The sequence below is a fragment of the Chenopodium album genome, chromosome 22 (genome assembly GCF_948465745.1).
Source record: "Chenopodium album chromosome 22, dcCheAlbu1.1, whole genome shotgun sequence".
Lineage (NCBI taxonomy): Eukaryota > Viridiplantae > Streptophyta > Magnoliopsida > Caryophyllales > Amaranthaceae > Chenopodium > Chenopodium album.
In genome coordinates, this window is record NC_137855.1 from 35582638 (window position 1) to 35601504 (window position 18867).

The 18867-nt window shown below is 33.2% G+C and overlaps 1 protein-coding gene across 2 annotated transcripts; it reads right to left on the minus strand.

Annotated features, from left to right (window-relative positions):
- Nucleotides 1-4632: 4632 nt before the first annotated feature.
- Nucleotides 4633-14604, minus strand: LOC145604777 (peptidyl-prolyl cis-trans isomerase CYP37, chloroplastic-like). Of its 2 annotated transcripts, none has more exons than XM_081660728.1 (12): nt 14378-14604; nt 12735-12983; nt 12534-12623; nt 11098-11193; nt 9034-9141; nt 8308-8357; nt 7998-8100; nt 7460-7513; nt 6118-6276; nt 5909-6031; nt 5161-5210; nt 4633-5043 (listed from the first exon to the last, which is right to left on the minus strand). In XM_081660728.1, the coding sequence occupies exons 1-12, from the start codon at nt 14549-14551 to the stop codon at nt 4923-4925; spliced, it is 1377 nt and encodes a 458-aa protein (XP_081516854.1). In that variant the 5' UTR covers nt 14552-14604; the 3' UTR covers nt 4633-4922. The 2 variants fall into 2 exon arrangements, with proteins under 2 accessions (XP_081516854.1, XP_081516855.1); XM_081660729.1 differs by having other exon boundaries at nt 12735-12991; nt 14378-14512.
- Between the last annotated feature and the right edge of the window lie 4263 nt (nt 14605-18867).

Consider the following 18867-nt stretch of genomic DNA (forward strand, 5'->3'; position numbering starts at 1 on the left):
CAGAAGTGTGATCCAAAATTTGTCTAGCTATGTTAAGTTGATATTCTTGATAAATGTATATCTTGATTTTGATATGGATTTATGGGTCTTGCTTGTTAGAGACTTAGGGAGTTTATAGTTAAGTAAGCGGTATTTAGGAATAAAAATACAATTCGAGAATGATCTCGTAAGTTCACATTTAAATTGGAGGTGAACTTTATGTTTTTGAATTTGTATTGTTTGGATGTCTTTAGGGATAATAATAATAATGTAAGTTAAAGGTTTTACTTGATAGAGTAGTTGATAAACGTTAATACGTATCTTACTTTGATCGGCTTGTTTTTCACATTCTCAAATAAGTAAGTTTAATCTATATAAATTATATTAGATAACTTAATTTTTTTGAGTTAATTTCACTTGACTACGAAGGCAAGACGTTTTTTAAACCTTTAACTGCCGACTTGATAACTAGTTTGATTTCAAAATTTGTCTTACAATATTTGTGGGCATCAAAAAGGCAAATGCCACGTAAAACATCTTCCACCAAATTCTAGAGGAGCACCTAAGTAGATGCTGACTTGGTTGATTATGTCACATTCATTTAAAACTAAATTCTTGATTTTTCGAGTCATTTGATTTTTTTTTTTTTTTTTTTTTTTTTTTTTTTTTTTGTTGTCAAGTCATTTGATTGGTTGGGGATGAAAAAAGGTTTGATGTGTAAAAGTTTCAATAGGGTGTACTTCTTTCTTCATTCCAATTTTCTTAAATTTTTGAAAAAGAACTTAGATTCGATGAAAGAAATGTATGGTTGATAATTACACACATCATGCCATGTAGAATTGGCCGTCATTGTCGAGAGCTAGCTAACTAATCAATTTAAACAATGAAAATGAGTTTTGTTTGTCTAGACAAACACCGTATACAAAGAATTAGTTATAAAATTTTGAAAACAATTCATCCATGTATAATGTTCATAATACTCTTCTTTTTAAAGACTCTTTTTATTACTTCTTTGTGTTTTGATGGTTTCTTCATTGAAAATTGATAATATGTATATGAACATTAATCAACATTTTAATACTTTGGAGATTTATTCCGATTTGTTAAGACAATTATTTTATATTTCTAGATAGAGTGTACAATTGTCAGAATAATTGTTCAGCTCTCTACGATAGTAAATGTGTAGAATATTCCATCGTGATGATATTATTGTGTTATAATGTAAGTTAAGATTATCATTATAATAAATAAATAAATAAATAATTAAATAAAGTGTGTAACATCTTCTATAGTTCACCTTATTTAGGACTTTCCAATTAGGGGTGCAAGTTAAGAGACGCATGAAAATTCGTGCGTGTTCATATAAGTAATCTATCAAAATCATTTCTCTGTTTTTTTGTCAAAAGGAATTTTTTTAGATGGTGGTTTTTTTTAATGATGGTAGTTTTTTTAAGGATGGTAGTTGTTTTCTAGATAAAAAAAATGAAAGGGGTAGTTATGAATAATTGTAAAATAGTTTTTTTTATTATTTTTTTTAATTGCACTTATTTTTGGTAAAAATGTAATTTTTAAAATGTAGAAGGGTATTTTAGGAAAAGCAAAATTTATCAACCAAAAGGTTCTTTCTCTTTATATACTACTATAGACAAGTTAAGAGACGCACGAAAATTCGTGCGTGTTCATATAAGTAATCTATTAAAATCAATTCTTTGTTTGTTTTTTTTTTTTTGATCAAAAGGAATTTTTTTAGATGGTGGTTTTTTTTTTTTAAAGATGGTAGTTTTTTTGAAAGATGGCTAGTTGTTTTCTAGACAAAAAATGAGAGGGGTAGTTATGAATAATTATAGGATAGTTTTTTTTTTTTTTTTTTTTTTTTTTTTTTTTGGTAAAAATGTAATTTTTAAAATGTTGAAGGGTATTTTAGGAAAAGCAAAATTTTTCAACCAAAAGGTCCTTTCACTTTATATAGTACTATAGATATATTCCGTTTGTACATGTGTGTTAGTATAAAACACTACCGAGTACATGTTATGTATATGTTGTACACAGGAATGCCATTGAGTCATCGAATATTAACCTATTCGAGCTAGGCTTGATAAAAAAAATTCAAGTTTGGTGAGAAGCTTAAGTAGAAATTTAAATTGCTTGTTTAACTTTTGTTTGTTGAATTATTTTGTAGTTCAATCTTGGATCACAAGTATACTACAAGAAAACACGGTATTTCCGATGGATAGTATAAATTCAAGCTTAAGCCCTATTGATTCAAAATAAACAAGCTAAGCTTGAGATCCTTCATAAACAAACAAGATCAAATTTAAAGGAATGACCGATATGAATTGAGAGAGATATTAATTGTCATCTTCCTAAATAATGTCTTGACAAAATTATGTAACTATTGAGGAACAAGTCAAACAACAAAGAGAAGCTACAATTTGGTACTTCTGCTTCTTGGGCTTCTTGAAAAGTGTTTTCTATTTTATGAATTTCCCTCATTTGGCCCAGCTTCTATTTTTTAACTTGAGAAACAGTTTCAAAAATTAGGCCTAACACTACCTAACAAACAAGGGAAGAATGTACTTCGTATTTGGGTATTCCTGTGATTTTTTGAGCTTGTTCAGTGTATTGGCTCAATGGAATCCCTAATTTTGTATTGCACGAAATAATTGATTTTATGTATAACATATTAATACACTTTCCAAACCAAATGCTAACCATTTATTTATTTTTTATTTTTTTGGTATAATGTACAAGTGATGTGTACATATGAAGTATTCCACATTGAACAATCAATCTTGTTAAGAGCAAATCTAGAGAAGCCTAAGTTTGAACCTTAGGAATGCCGGTCAAGAGACAGCGACACCAGCTACATACCAAACACCGGCGAAGATTATCTGATAAAAACACCGAGCTTTCACCGCTGTAGGCAGGCACTCATATGATGTTATAGTTGCAGTCGTAGCCTTGTACTCTTGTAGGTAGTCCAAAACATAGTTGTTCAATATTTAACCAGAAAAGACACACATTTGGGATCCAAATGAAATGTTTACTTAAATTCCCACTATACCACAAAACAAACTAGACAGAAAAAAGTCATGAAATTAACACCAGTAAAAAGTAATTAACAATACATTATACATAGAGTAGTATAAAATAAAGTTCACATGCATGTAAATTGGATATAACAATTTCCAAAATCCACAACTTGATCATCATCAACCCCAACATGAGAACAGAAATCAACCTAATCTGCAACGGTCATAAATCACACAGTACATGCATCCAATAAGCATATAACCAAATTTAATCATACTTTATTTTCATAAATTAGTATCAAAATCAAGAATTACCATCTATAAATACCCCTTAACTTCTATCACCAAATCACATAATTAACATACAAATTAAAACAAGTTGTATTTCATTTTCACACATCATAATGGCAATAAGTTTGATTAGCAAAAATAATCATGTTTTCGTTTTCGCTATGATTTTCGGTCTAATTGGAGCTTATTATGGAAACATTAAGGTAGGAAATGGGCAATGCAATGGTGATTTGCAAGGGCTAATAACACAATGTGCAGTGTTTGTTCAAAAACCAGGTCCACCAATGGATCCATCTTCAGCATGTTGTAATGTGTTAAAAAATATTGATGTTGCATGCATGTGTACGCATATTACTTCACAGGTTGAGCAGCTCATTAGCATGCCTAAAGCTATGCATTGTCTTCAGAGTTGTGGCAAGTCCATGGCTCATGGCGCCAAGTGCGGAAGTAAGTTTTTAATTCATCACGTACTTTACCTCCGTTCAGATTTAGTTGTCATGTTACTGGTTCAAATTATATGTTCAATTTGATTAATGGTTTTGAATAAAATATAAGTGGTGTTAAATTAACACGTGGTAACTTTGTTCTGATTTAGGTGTCACGTCACAATTGAAAGTTAGTTTGAACATAACTGCTAATTAATGTTGTTTTTTTTTTGCTTGTTTTTGGCAGGTTATACAGTTCCATAAGCAGGAAATGAAGGGCAACTAGCTGATTCATCTATGACAGTTTGCTGTTGTAGCATCTTTCCACATGGTTTAGGCTTGTTATGGTTTACTTAACTAGTTTGTCGTAAGTTTGAGTAGTTACCCTAGTTAATTTTTCTTAGCACTTTAGATTTTTTTTTCACCCTTTAGGTGTTAGTGTTAGTTTGTTACTTCAGAATTTCAGATGTATGAACTTCCATTATCTCTTGTGTTGTTGAGTTGGTTTTTATTACATCTTCAACTAACGTCATTTCACAAAATGCGTATTAATTAGACGAATACGGATTAATGGGTTTCTAACAATGAATTATCAGTTGAGGTACTTCCATAAAAGAATCAGATGAGGTGGTTTTATAGAGCTGGTTAGATTATCTTAAGTTTGAGTTTGGCTACATTGTCAAGTGAAAAACTTTCATGCCTACTAAATTTTTGTTAGTAGGATTGTTTTGACTTAAACTATCTCATCTCATGGCTTTTAGTATTTGGACGATACAATTTGCTATTCTAAGCATTCGATATAGCAGTGTCTATGAAAGAACTGGCCACACCTGACTGAAGAGCTCACACAGGCCAAGTGGACATTACAAACGATTTACGCCATACTTGACAAATAAGAGCCTGGATTAGGAATCTGAAACCCATGCTCAATTCAACAGTCTTGGATACATAATTCAAACAATTAACCTAGACACTATACATAAGCCAGGTTGCTAAAATATGAGTTTTCCACCAGCTATGCCAGAAAGAATATGACCTTGAAGCGGAATATTGAGGTAATATCATTGTACACAGATCTGGAATAATGAGCTAGGAAGCTGTAAGCGTTTATAGTTCTCTATCAAGGTAAAAGAACAAATAGCATGCCGCAATTTTAAGAAATGCCATCAGAGCAGAGTCTAATGAGAGAGCACTTTCAAGTTGAATTTGGGTTACTTGGCAGTATGAGGCGATCTTGGCCTTCCACTAGCTTTGCAGATCTAATGATATCACCAGTTTTGATTTGAGGAAGAATATCTCGACCCACTATCGTGTAACTACAGCATAAAATACCAGTGATGAAAATCCACAATCACATGATAATGTTGAATGTAAAACAGCGATATAAAAGAAAAATATTATATTCAGAGTACAATAAAGCTTAGAAGACATACCCAAACACAGAGAATTGACCTTCATCAAATGACAGTCCTCCTAAGCCGGCCTGAAAAAGTGAAAGGGTCATAACGTATTCACATTATCATATTCTCTGTACCACTTGAATGATTATTGTATAATAATAGGTTATATATTCAAGAGGACATGCCCAAGGGAGAATCCCTATCAAAAGAGCTAAAGAAAATTCCTATACTAAATTATTGGAAAAAGTTCCCTACTTCGGGTATATGCTACCACCAAAACTACTTAATTATGTAAGTACAACGCCCTCTAACAAAGCACCTAAATTCAACCTACTCCACCCCCAACCCCCTGCCCTGAATGAGCTTTGAGCATGAGGCCTCAAATTCTAGAGTGGAAGCTCTAACCAACAGAGCTTCCCTCACATGGTTGAAGATCAAATCTTACAATGGGAACAAAAGAACTTTTTTCAAATGCTGAGTGATAATTTTGGGTCAGCAATGTGTTGTAGAAATCATCAATAGAATAGAAGTATGATATATTTTCTCAGCCTTACTGGAAACAAAAATGCTATCTTGATCCAAATAAAAAGATGCTCTGCTAATTTAAGATAATGCCCACTTTTGTTTAGAAAACTACTGTGAGTCCTGTGACATTATTACTCGCATTATTAATTGTTCCAAATTAACATTAAGCAGAGATTATTGTAATACTAGTAGCCATCATTTAGTAATACAGCAATGTAATATTAAGGTAAGTTCAACAAGGTTGGGGTAGACTTACATTTCTCTTGTCATACAAATAAAAGAAAAACTGATTCGGTGATGAGTATTCCTCAGAAGAATCACTGTGAGCCATAACAACCGCCCCATAAACAGATAATGGCAAAACTGGCAGCTCACCATCCTGTAATGCAAAGAGAGATTATACATTGCAAAATGACATCAGCAGGCTTGGCAAGTTCTCAGATGGGAATGAAAATGAACACCAACCTGTACACTCAAAGTTGTCTTGTAGAGTGGCTCAAATTGCCCAGATGGCATTAATTCTAGAGGAACACTATAACCTTTGTTTGCATCAAGTTTGTTATCAGAAAGAACAGCTTGAGTGGTGCAATTTAGCTTTGTACCATCATATGTTCCATCCATTACCTGATAATTTTGTGTTAGTATGCCATTTTATACAGAAGAGTTAATCAACATAACTTGATCTTGTATAGAATGAAGAAAAGTTGACAACCTCTTGATTCATTAACCACAGTTGAATGTCAATGGTTTGCCACGTATTTTCATCAGGAAATCATTGGTGATTTAATGACAGCAGTATAATTATGTAGACATGAGGCCATTACTTAATAATTTATTGCTCATCGAGGGTTAGCCAATGCAGTCTATGATACATATAAACCATTTGAGCCATTCAAAGAACAAAGAACAAAAGTAATCAAAACCACTCTATTTCACAAGATCAAAATGTTCTTCCACCTCACAATACCATTCAATTTCTTCAGGTAGAAAACTCAGAGGTTTCAGCAGATCAAGCACCTCACCAGCCTTTTTCAAAATACTCAGAGCCATGCTAACAACAACCCAATTAACCCTTTCCTAGGCAGCATCTTGGACCAAGCTCTCTCCAAGTAAGCCTTGATGCTTCTCTCTGTCAGAACTCTCACTATGTAGGTATGGTGAATAGCACAGAAGTTCAACGGACCATTGGATACATAGTTTCCAGAAGAAATCCAGATTTCCCAGTGCTGAGTTGGAAGAACTCCCGTGCCTAATTGCAGTAATTCTAAAGGATGGCGCAGTGCCATCCTTGATTCAAATTGTAAAATCTTGGTGGAATAAAAAAATGACTACTTAGATCGGTGGAGCCATGAAGTTATCTAACTATCCAAAATGAAAATCCTTTGCAAATCTTGGTTACCAAAGTGGAAATATACAAATATAGGATTATAGGTCACAAAAGTAAAATTTAGCCTAACATCTAGAGCCGTAAGTGGAACTTCTTCCAAAAGCTTCTTTTAGAGAAGGCTTGGTTCTACTAAGCAGCGGAGAGGCTGGCCTGACTACCTAGCAAGCGTCATTCCGTTAGGACTTAGCCTTTAATCAGCTCTTCGAATAATTTCCTCCTAAGCTTCTCTAACTTTTAGGTGACCTACTTTCCTCCAGGAAATGTAAAATTAATTTGTGTCCATACATCAAAGTGATGCAATAATGAGATTTGAACACTGAGAATCTAGTTCTCAAATTAGTGATTTTGAACAGATGATGAAATCAATGTGCATAACAGTATTGAAATTTATCAAGGAAAAGATCTGTTCAAGTACCTTACCAATTTAGCGAAATTCCCAGCAGTCAATGGTGCCGAATATCCATCTATTACAACCTGAATGCATGCATCATTGATACGCTAAGTATGATAGTAACAAAAAGAAACAACTCATAAGCAAATAATTTATTTACATGGCATAGAAGTCAAATTCTCAACTATTCAAATTGAAATCCTACAGTTCCTAATTCAACAATCCATATGATAATAGCCCCTTAAAAAGAGGCAGATAATTATACAGAAGGCATTATAAGTTGGATCCCTCAGCAAGAAAGAGCACCGGGAGTTTCAAACTTTAATAGATGCTTTCACCCTATATAAGTTGATAGTTCCTTTCACTGATCAAAAATTGCGGGTTTCAAGAAGTTCAAAGGAAACAGTTTGGAGTGTACTAAATTGTTGATCAATTGTCTGACTTTTAGGCGCACACAAGTCCAAAAATGTTAAATGAGCAGAATACACGAACTGAACTAGATAATCAGGTTGCATTATTGGATTCTTATTAGTGCTTTACAAGAGAGATTTAGTCCAGAGTTAGTACCTGAATGGTAGCTGTATTTTTGGCTTCACCTCCAGCTTGAGGAGTAAACGTAGAACCATCTCCTTTCTCAATAGTAAATTCAACTGTCCCTCGCCCATTTAGCCTAAAGACCAAATAAGCACAGATATAATACAGAAGAGAATGTAAAATGCCAACTATAAATCCATTGCTTCAAAAGCAGCGGATCAAATTCAATTGTAAAAAACTGAGTTTATTAATTAAGTAGGAGGAGCACTAATCAATAAAAATTCTTCCTCTTTCCTTCCACCAACAATGAAAAAGGCAAAAAGCTGACAAATAGAAAACATGCCTTGGATACTGTGAATATTGTTGAGGTAATAAAAACGATATTCCTGGAGCCTGTTGCAATTGAAACATGTTAAATTTTTGCCATCTAGTTGTTGAAGCCTCCCCATGGAGTATAGAATACAGCTCACAATCAAGTAAAATCAGAAGAAATATAATATACAGTCATTTTATGTGACGGAATGAGAACAGCACAGATAGCATGAATGCATGATGAGATCTCGCTCACTAAAGGCTATGGCATGCTTTTAATAGAATCTGTTGCACAATGAAACTACAAAGGTTGGTACTAGAACCCAAGCAGTGAAAGAGGTGGCAACTAGCAGAAGAGCTTCTTCAAGTCTTAAAAAGCATTTGATCTTGAAGCATTCAGATAATCATGGATATTATGATTGATTTGAATTGCAATCTCCCAAGAGGCCAAGAAACAGAATAGAACAAAAGCTGTTTCTCTCTGTATCATCAAAATCATAAGCTTAGATCTCTAAATATCTGAGCAAATTAATTAGTCCCTTGTGGCTTCTCTCATGAATTTTAGATGACTAAGTTTTTGGAATGCATTCAAGAGTATACAGCAGCTTTATTTACAGAAGTGACCTTTCCAGCCAAACACTATTATTTCTCACTTTCAAAGTTCTATGAAATATAAAAGAGCAAATGGAAAAACTTAAAAATGCATTCCAAGATGTTTCGACTTTTCAGTAGAATAACTATCAAAACTCAATGATACCTGTAGCAGCTCCAATTCTGCAACTGTATCCAATGAAGATGCGAGGCCCACTGATACTCTATCAGCATCCTTTTCTTTTATGCAATCGAGAAGTGATCGCAAGCCCCCCTACAAGAAAAAGCTGAAGAAAGTTGTAAACTAGTATTTTCATGACATAAACTAGAAGAAGAAGCCAGCTACAGAGCAGCGGTTAGAGCATGGCCGTGCACCCCTATTTGGACTGTGAGGCCAAGCAACACAAATGCTCAACTTCGGTGGAACAATAAAGGAACAGCCATTCCTGATGTTGTGCATACTGGCCAAACACAACTATGCTCAGGAGGAGCAATTGTGCCTTATCTACAATTGGTTGGAGTCTTAAGGCATGAACAAACTGTGATGAATCTGGCACGACAACCCTCCCCCCAGCCCACCCCACCCCCCCTCCCCCCTGCTCTAACAAGTGACAACTATTTTTAAGTATTTGGGAATTTCCTCTTCATATATTAAGCCTTGCCACCATTCAATTGAAAACAAATTATTATTTTTTTTTTTTACTTTTCTAGGTTAGCCAAAAGATATTTTCATCTTTTGTAGCCATTTTTTAGATAGAAGAAAGTTTTCTTCTCTATAATCTAGTTTTTCAAGTACTTTAAGTTGCTTAGTCTACTCTCAACACTAGCACACTTACTCTTGGAATTTTTTTTTACTTTTCTAGGTTAGCCAAAAGATATTTTCATCTTTTGTAGCCATTTTTTAGATAGAAGAAAGTTTTCTTCTCTATAATCTAGTTTTTCAAGTACTTTAAGTTGCTTAGTCTACTCTCAACACTAGCACACTTACTCTTGGAAATTATTAATTTCTTCTTTCACTTCCTCTTCCAAAGGGTTATAATTTCTAATCTCTCTCTCCCCATTACAGTTAGTGTGCATGATTGACTCCTTAGTCCTTACGTTCTTGTTATTAATTATTCTTCTCTCTTATTATTTCTTTTAGCATCACAAGATTCATGTCTATTAGTTCTTCATGTTTAGTAGAGTTTTTTTTTACCAGTGATCGCGTTTTGCTAGTTTGTTTTTCCCAGAAATCAGGTAATTTTAACAGACAGTTCGGGGGGGGGGGGGGGGGATATGTGAAACTTGTTTATGTGGCTGTGAATATAGGAGGATTGTTTTGTAGAATAGGACTTGTTTGTCATAGGTTTGTTCTTCATTACTTGAAAAAAAAATCCATGATGCAATCCAAGGAGGATTTGAATATATGATAGGCATCTTCACTTGCTCTAGGGGGTTAGATCTCATACTATAATAACAATGTGAGTCAGGGTTAATTAGGGTTTCAAGCCACACTACAGATTTTAATTCATTAGCCTGGATGGGAATGGGCTAGGTTTTATCCCTACTTATTCACATTGGTAAACTAGTCATAGGTGTGAATGAAGGGTGGTCATTACAAGTTTACAACTCACAAGTCATAACATGCTAGTGGAGAGCCAATGCCCCTAGATCTCTTTTATTATATTATTTATCCTAAACCTCATTCTTAGCTCTATCAACCAAAAGTGAAACTGACAGCAAAGACACATACTCTCATAGGATGCTTAATTATAGGTTGATCCAACCCTTACTTGCCTAATACTAGTTGGAGGCCCGAGATAGGTTTCTACTTCTTAGATAGGAGTGTAGACAAGCCTAATACCAGTTAGGAGGCCCAAGATAGGTTTCTACTTCTTAGATAGGAGTGGAGACATGCCTATCACTCTCATGATTATAAAATCCCTTGAAATTTTGGAATAATACTCACACACACACACACACACACACACACATTGTTTTCTTCTCTATATTCTTCTAGGAGCTCGGGAAAGAGTAAACACAACATATTTTTAAACTGAAGAAAAAGCATTTAATTGGATTTAGTGTAGGATACAGACTACAGAGGTGTTATAATATACTATATATGCCGGCCAAATAATGCTGAATCAAGCACAAAGGTCAATAGAAACATAGAGCCAGCTTCAAGGTAGTAAGGAAGAAGAAAGCTGCTTATTAACATTGGAAAATATCCTCAACATATATGACATACCTTCCCATCAATCAAAGATGCATACAGAAGAGAGCCCTTTTCCTTCGAATCAGCGGGCACACTTGCCAAAATTGATTCCTTTTCATCTAGTGCTATCTGGCATGAAAGGTTAACAGGCTAAAAAGATCAAAGACAATTCTATTTCTTTAACAAATATGAGATAAACTTGAAGGTAAAGCGAGTATAAATACAAAATTAATACCATACTCATAATAGAAGCCTAATTTTCACTGATAAAGATGCCAAGAGTTGATGGCAGTTGATGCAATTGAGCAGAAACATAAACGTACAGTGCACTATAAAGGCAACAAAATATACTTAAAATGAGGCATAAATATCAGAGACCAAAACTGTATTATGTTTTATATCAGAGAATTTTGCATAATGTGAGTTAAATCTTTTCCTACTAGCTCAATGGGGAAATACTAGGACCAAAAAAAAAAATACATGCATAATTTTTTTTTTTTTTTTCTTTTTAACATAGAGGTGAATAGATCAAAAACCAAGTGGAAGAAAATCACTGTATTTTGTCATCACAGATGAAGAAATATCATTATACTTCGTATATAATTGTAATTGTGTTAAACTTCAGTTATTATGGACATATAATTACCTGATGCCACAATAAAGGAAACAAATATTAAAACTTCAGACTGAATGAAAAAAGTACAGAGTTTCAAGTGTCAAATTGAGTTATGTTATTACTGCTTGCTATTGTATTAATACATTTCATCTTTTGATTAGACCATGGATGCTAGCAAAATGAATAATATATACTTTGACATATACAATTCTACAATTTTACATCATTTAAGACTTGATCCTGATAATTATAGAGTTTGCATAGATGCCTGTCAGTTGAATTTTAAAATATTTTAATACTTCAACCCTAGAGTTTTCAACGGAGGAGGTCATGTTGGAGTACATAAACTGATAAACATCACCAAGTATGGAGTTCAATGAGCATTGTTGCATTAATCACAAATACTGTTGAATTCAATTAGTATTCAGTGAGAATAAGAGTTGTTATTATAATAAATTGCAACATAGTAGTTAGCCTCAGTTACAGAAAGCAAAATGCCACTAAAGAAAATCAGTTGTACTAGTAAGTGAGCTAGCTAATAATAGCCTGAAATTTAAATTTGTGATGCACGTAGTTCAGGATCCATTTAAGAAGACAGATATTGAAGGTTTCTCTCTAATCAAATAAATTTTTAATTTCTTCTACAATTATCTACAGAACTCTGGAAACGAAATTCCAGATTCAAATGTTTGAATTAAATCCTTGAGCAGGTCGATACTGACAACAGATCGGTATAGACAGCAGACATAACCATAACTCTGCTTCATGTAATTATACTTCAGTAGTTTAGTGCATGTAAATTGTAAACGATACACTACATAAATATTGTAGCTGCAAGGCATAGAAAACAAACCTTTAATGCCTTTTTTACATTTCCCTCCATTGTCCCATATGGTTTTCTTTGAGGGATTCTAAGCAAGTATGAGAGCTCCTCTAGAGATTCCTGGACAAGATAACAGAAATAAATAGACAAAAGGGGGGGCAAAAAGACTAGTCAGAGAAAGAAAACAAGATTATCCCTCAGAGAATCATGTGAAAGAATGTAAAGAACAACCTGTATTGTTTTCATGTTTGAGTTTGCTGGTATTGCCCTTCTTAGTGCAAGTTCCCCAGTTCTAGGAACTTTGGTATCTGGAGAATAAAGCACAGCCTTCGCGGGAGGGACAGAGTAACCCCAATCAATAATAGGTAGAGGAGTTGAAATCTGAATGACAAGAAGAACTGCAGCCAGGGTCCTTTCGAGTCCTTTCAGCCCATTCTTAATCATGGGGGTATAAGATGTACCATGCTGATCTGTTGATTCCTGCATAACTGAAGTTCCATTTATGAATTGGGATAACCATGAACAGAATTGAACTCACTGTACTACATGAAAGTTGATAGGAATCTGTAAAGCAGCAAATTAAAGATATACAGAACCAGCAAAGTTATATCAAATTATATTATCTTACTCATTCATTCAAACAATTGGCAAATTGGCATTGTCTTGCTCAAACAATATATCACATAGTACTAAAAAAAGCCACCCACAACATGTAATTTCATACTAAATTCAATGAACGGACCAACTAGGCTATATGATAAAAGAACGCGCAACTATGCTATAAAGCCTTTAATGAACATTGATCGGAGCATAATGCACATCATTCTCCCACATATATAGCCTAGAGAAACATTTGTGTAAGACAACCTTACCATCATAAGATCACTTTTGCGAAGCAAGCATGTTACCCTATCCCAATTTCCAACTCCCCTTAGCCCAAGCCACCCTACAAGACGATCTTATGATGGTAAGACAGTCTTATTTAAAAATTTGTATACAATCTAGCAGTCTAGCTAGTACTCTCTTTGTCCACAAATAATCTCTTCTCGCAATCCATTGTAGAATGGCCACAAAAAACCTTTTTATCAATTAAAATAGAAATCTTCCCCACTCAATCTATGTAAAATAGAATCCTCTACTTCCTCTCTTTCTTTCACACTCTTATCTCACTATACTTAATTCATCAATTTGCGTCTCCAAACCTAACAAAACGATTATTAAGATGAAAGAAAAACATCACGTCATTCTATAAACATTTATCGCAGCATAATGCAAGTCATTCTCCCACATATATAATCTAGAGAATCATTTGTGAAAGATAGCCTTACCATCATAAGACCACTTTTGTAAGTCGAAGCAAGCATATTATCTTATCCCAATTTCTAACTCCCCTTAGCCCAACCCACCCTACAAAGTGATCTTATGATGATAAGACGGTCCTTTTAAAAATTCTAGCTTGTACTCTCTTTGTCCACAAATAATCTTCCTCCACTCAATTCAATCCATGTGAAATAGAACTCAATTGTAAGATGGCCTCAAAAAACCTTATCAATTAAAATAAAAATTTCTCAATTCAATTCATTGAAATAGAACTCTCCACTAACTCTTTTTATCACACTCTTATCTCACTATACTAAATTCAATAATTTGCGTCTCTAAACCTAACAAAAAGATTATTAAGACGAAGAAAATAACACAGAAATGCACAGCATCATGCACCCATATGCATATTTCAATAGTGCACATCATGCTTCGGATGTATTTGTGCAGTAACAACATTAACAAATTGAAAATAAGGTATACAAGTGGGAATTGAATGTACATTGATAAATTGAACTCGAAAAAAGGGGATTATCAGAAAGAACTCAACCAACCTTTAAGGAGAAGTGGGTAGTTACGCGTCGAATAGTGGAATGCTGGATTGTTTGAATTCGGGAGGGAGGAGGGAAGAAGAATTGGCGGTGAAGGGGTGAAGTGAATTGGGAATTCATTGAAATTTTGGGAGATGAAGAGAGGAAGATTGGAGAAGATGATAACTGTGACGCCATTGAAGAACTGAGTTGGGGAAGAAGAGGAGAGATATGGCGCGTTACACCTATAGCCTCATCTACTCAACGTTATCTCATCAACACCTAGTTGCTCCGACTTTAGGAGATTTTGAGATTGATTCTCACATCGCCTTTGTGGCTCTAAACACCCCAAAAAAAAATCAAATCATACAAGGGTAAAGCTAAACCTAGCAAATTGCTAGGTTTGTTTTCCCAGCAAAAGTGGGATCCACTTATGTATGTTGGCGTATAAACGTATTCGACCCAGCTGTGAAACAAATACGTATTGGCGCACTTCCCTATACCGTTACATTCAAAAAAAAAATAAAAAAAATGGAGAAGTTAGAGGGAATGGAATGGATGGTTATTTTCTTATTAGTGATTAAATTTTTAATTTGAGGATTTGATTTTTTTTTTTAAAATAGCAAAATTATCAATATTATTATTAAAACTCAAAGGTAAGGAGTGTTATATCGCCACGTGTCACTATTTTTTTTTCTTATTTAGCCACGTCATCAATCAAATTGCCACATAATCAATTACATGTACATGTTAAATATGTGTCAATAAATTGTATGATAAATTAATTAATTGTATTATAGTATTGATTGTATAATAATCAATTAAATCAGTTGTTACAAAAAAACAATTAAATTAATTTTCATCACCCAAAATAAGTTTTGTAACCGGTGTATTTATTTTGAGCTCAATTAAAACGATGAATAATTTCAATAATTACAATGTATTTAAATTGCTTTGACCCACTTAATTTGTAACGGTATGTATTAATGTGATTTATTTATTAAAAGTTTTCCTATCAAAGTTTAAATATTTTTCAGTTGCAAAAATGTATTATACCGATGTAAAAAAGAATAATTAAGTAATATCCACAATCTTCCATAACAAAAAAAAAGAGAGAGAGAAGAAAGAAACCCGGGGCATCGCCCGGGTTACTAACTAGTTTCATTAATTAAAAGTTATACGACATCTACAAGTTAACAAATACATAAGATATTGAATCAAATAGAATTTTCCTTCATAAAAACTACGATCGTCGAGTAGATCTTGCACTACGGAGCATCTGCCGCTTATATCGCTGAAAATTACAGCCTTGTTGGAGAAACAATCTAACGATCCTTTGTAGCCGTGAGGATGTTTTCCTTCTGATTCATCTGTTCGTATTCGAAAACTTGATAACTTTTTCACCAACGAAATAATTTCACGACAATTCATTAGATCTGCTACCATAGATTCAAAATTAAGAAAATTCTCCCTCGAAAAGAGGAGATAAACCTTGTCTTTCGAAGGAGGTCGAAAAACCCTTGTCTTTCGAAGGAGATCGGAAACCCTTTCTTTTGAGGGAGAAAAGTTCCTCCCAAAAGGAGGACACATTATTATAAACCTAAAAAAACAATAAAGAAACAAGGATTGGAGCCTTCCACCGATTAAAATCGATGGAAGCCCCTTCAAAATTCAACAATGGAGGCTAAGGTTTTGGAGAGAAAAAGGAGGTGAGAGAGCAGAGAGAGAACATTTGAGGACTTGATAATGTTAGGTGCAACATGCTCAAAATTGACTTTGAAATTATTTTTTTTTTTTTTTTTTTTTGGTGAAATGATAATACGGAGTATAAATGGATGGATTATCAAACAAACAAACTTGAAATATATCATGAGCCTTGATTAATGAAGGATTGTTATGGCATGGTTCTAAATCATCAATTAATAACTACTTCGTATATATTAAAAGATACACTAGCAATGACACGTGTCATCACCTGGTGTATTCTTAGTATTTTGTTTTTTAATTAATTTTAAAAAAAATATTTAAGGAACGAAGTTATTTTTTAAAAAAAAAAGATCCTTTTTACAATCAAATAAACAAGCAATATTATTTACCTTTCTTATGTGAAATATAATTTATTATACAAAGATATTAACATTTTACTTTTTTATGCCATAAATTAACTTATAAAAAGATAATATGGAGTAATTAAAATAACCGTGCATGACACCGACCTAACCCAGTTGTAAGGATTATTCTCCTCACCTTATTTTCAACCATATCTTGTCAAAAAAAGTATGGATAATATAAGACACAACTGATATAAGAATAGATAAGATAGGGGCTATTAAGCTTCAATAAAGTCTAATAAAATCTTATAATAAGATGTTAAATCCTAATAAGGTGTAATAAGATTTATTAAGACACCATAAAATAGATTATTGTATCCTTTGTAAAAAAGAAAAAAAAGATTATTGTAAGAAAAAGGACCGCCAAGTTCGTAACTGATAAGACATAAGGGAGGTGGTGGGGGTGGTTGCTAGGGTTTGTTATCATAAAAGCATAAAAATGATTAATTATCTCATTTCAATTATCACAAAGGCTCCTATCACAGGAAACCTAGCTGGCAATGCCCTAGAGGGGTAGGAGGTGGGATTTGTTGATAGTGAGGATCGAACCTCACACCTCGAGGATGTGAGGTGACCAGGGCCGTTTCTGAGATTTCGGGGGCCCATGGGCAAAAGAATAAACCGGAGCCCTATTATATTTAGAATTTTTTTGGTTAATATAGAAGAGGTATTTTTTTTCTATATATGTACTTTAATATGAACAGATTATCATTCTTACAAAAAAACACTTATAACAAATTAAACTCGATGTAAAAAAAAATACTTCTATATACTACTACAACTATATGATTTGTAAAAAAAAAAAATGAAACATTACGATTGATTCTCTCTTACGAATAAAATTAATCATTCTTCACTAACAAAAGAAATATGATGCATGACAAAATGGAAAGTGTAAAAAAAAAAAAAAAAAAGCTTAACCAAGAAAAATATAGCATGTTAGCTCACTCGGAGCTTTTTATTTTTTTGGAAGGAAAGATAGAGTATTGCTCAGTAGCTCACTTGTTGCTTGTTTAATCATTTTATCAATTTTGGAAAAAAAATACTTAATCAAAATCCATATATATATTTTTTGTAGGAACATAACAACACATATTTTTATCATAATAAGATTAATAAGAAGAATTTAGGCTATAGTGGTTTATATATATACTACACATATAGCTAGTAAATTTATTTAAAAAAACAAAAAGGAAAAAAAAGAGAGAATTGGAGCTCTATGGGTAGTCGAATTGCTGACTTAGGAGTACAACAAGTACTCACAAACCATTCCTTACCACCAAGTTATAGAGATAATGATGTTGACAAAAAGCATCTCTAAACTAAATAAACTATACTCTTAGACTCAAAGCTGCTGGAAATGAGGCCCTTTCTATCCGTGGGCCCTGGGCGGGTGCCCCCGCTGCCCTGGGTCAGCGACGGGCGGTGACCTCTTAGGCCGCTGCACCAAGAAGTCTCCCTCATTTCAATTATATATATGCATTAGATATTATGTCAATCGAATTCATTAATCAAAACAAATATTCACGGTTTGTAGATATAAGACAAATTGAATTTTGAGTTTCAATATTTTTGGCTATAAATTTTTTTTTTAATTGACTGGTCTTCAAATTGGGTTAATTCAATAGTTTTTAGTATAATTTTGCCCAAAGACATGTGAAAACAAGGTGAAACTATAAAATATACTTGATATAGTCATATGTATCATGTAAAAATTTGCACAACTTTTAATTAAAAAGAGATCAATTAAAGTTCCATAACTACTTTCATAAGAGGATTGAATCAACTATGATCATTGTCATTATTACACTTAATAAGTGATAAATTTGTGATACAACTACAAGTCTACGAGTGATTTTATAAAACTCGTGAATGTACTAGTATAACAATTTTTTTAGACCATACAACCTTTGACTTTGAATTAGCGTTTTACAATAATATGTTAAATATAATCGAGTTGAGAGTATTAGCATATTTGAAGATAGATAAGAAGGTAACAATTTTATATTATTTGTTACTATCAAATTCGCAAATTTACCAAAATGCCTCTTACATACCTTTGTTCGATTAATCCATAGTAAAAACTACACAAGGTTGGTCCAAGAAAACAAGTGTATTGTTGAGAAACATGCAAACATGCATGATTGAATTAAAGTTCACATGTAGTAACTGAGGTCAATGAAGATTTTACTAAGTACAATTATTTGTATGATGTACAATAATGTATGTTATTATATTGATTTATTTTGGCTATATAAGTGAAAGTTCACGTATTGTGAACCAAGGTTGGAAAATAAGAAAGAGTTTTCCTACCATACTACTACTTGCTTCTTATCTTCATACCTTCACTGATTTTTATTCGAACAATCTCCAATTTAAACCAACTCATATACTAAGTCCGAT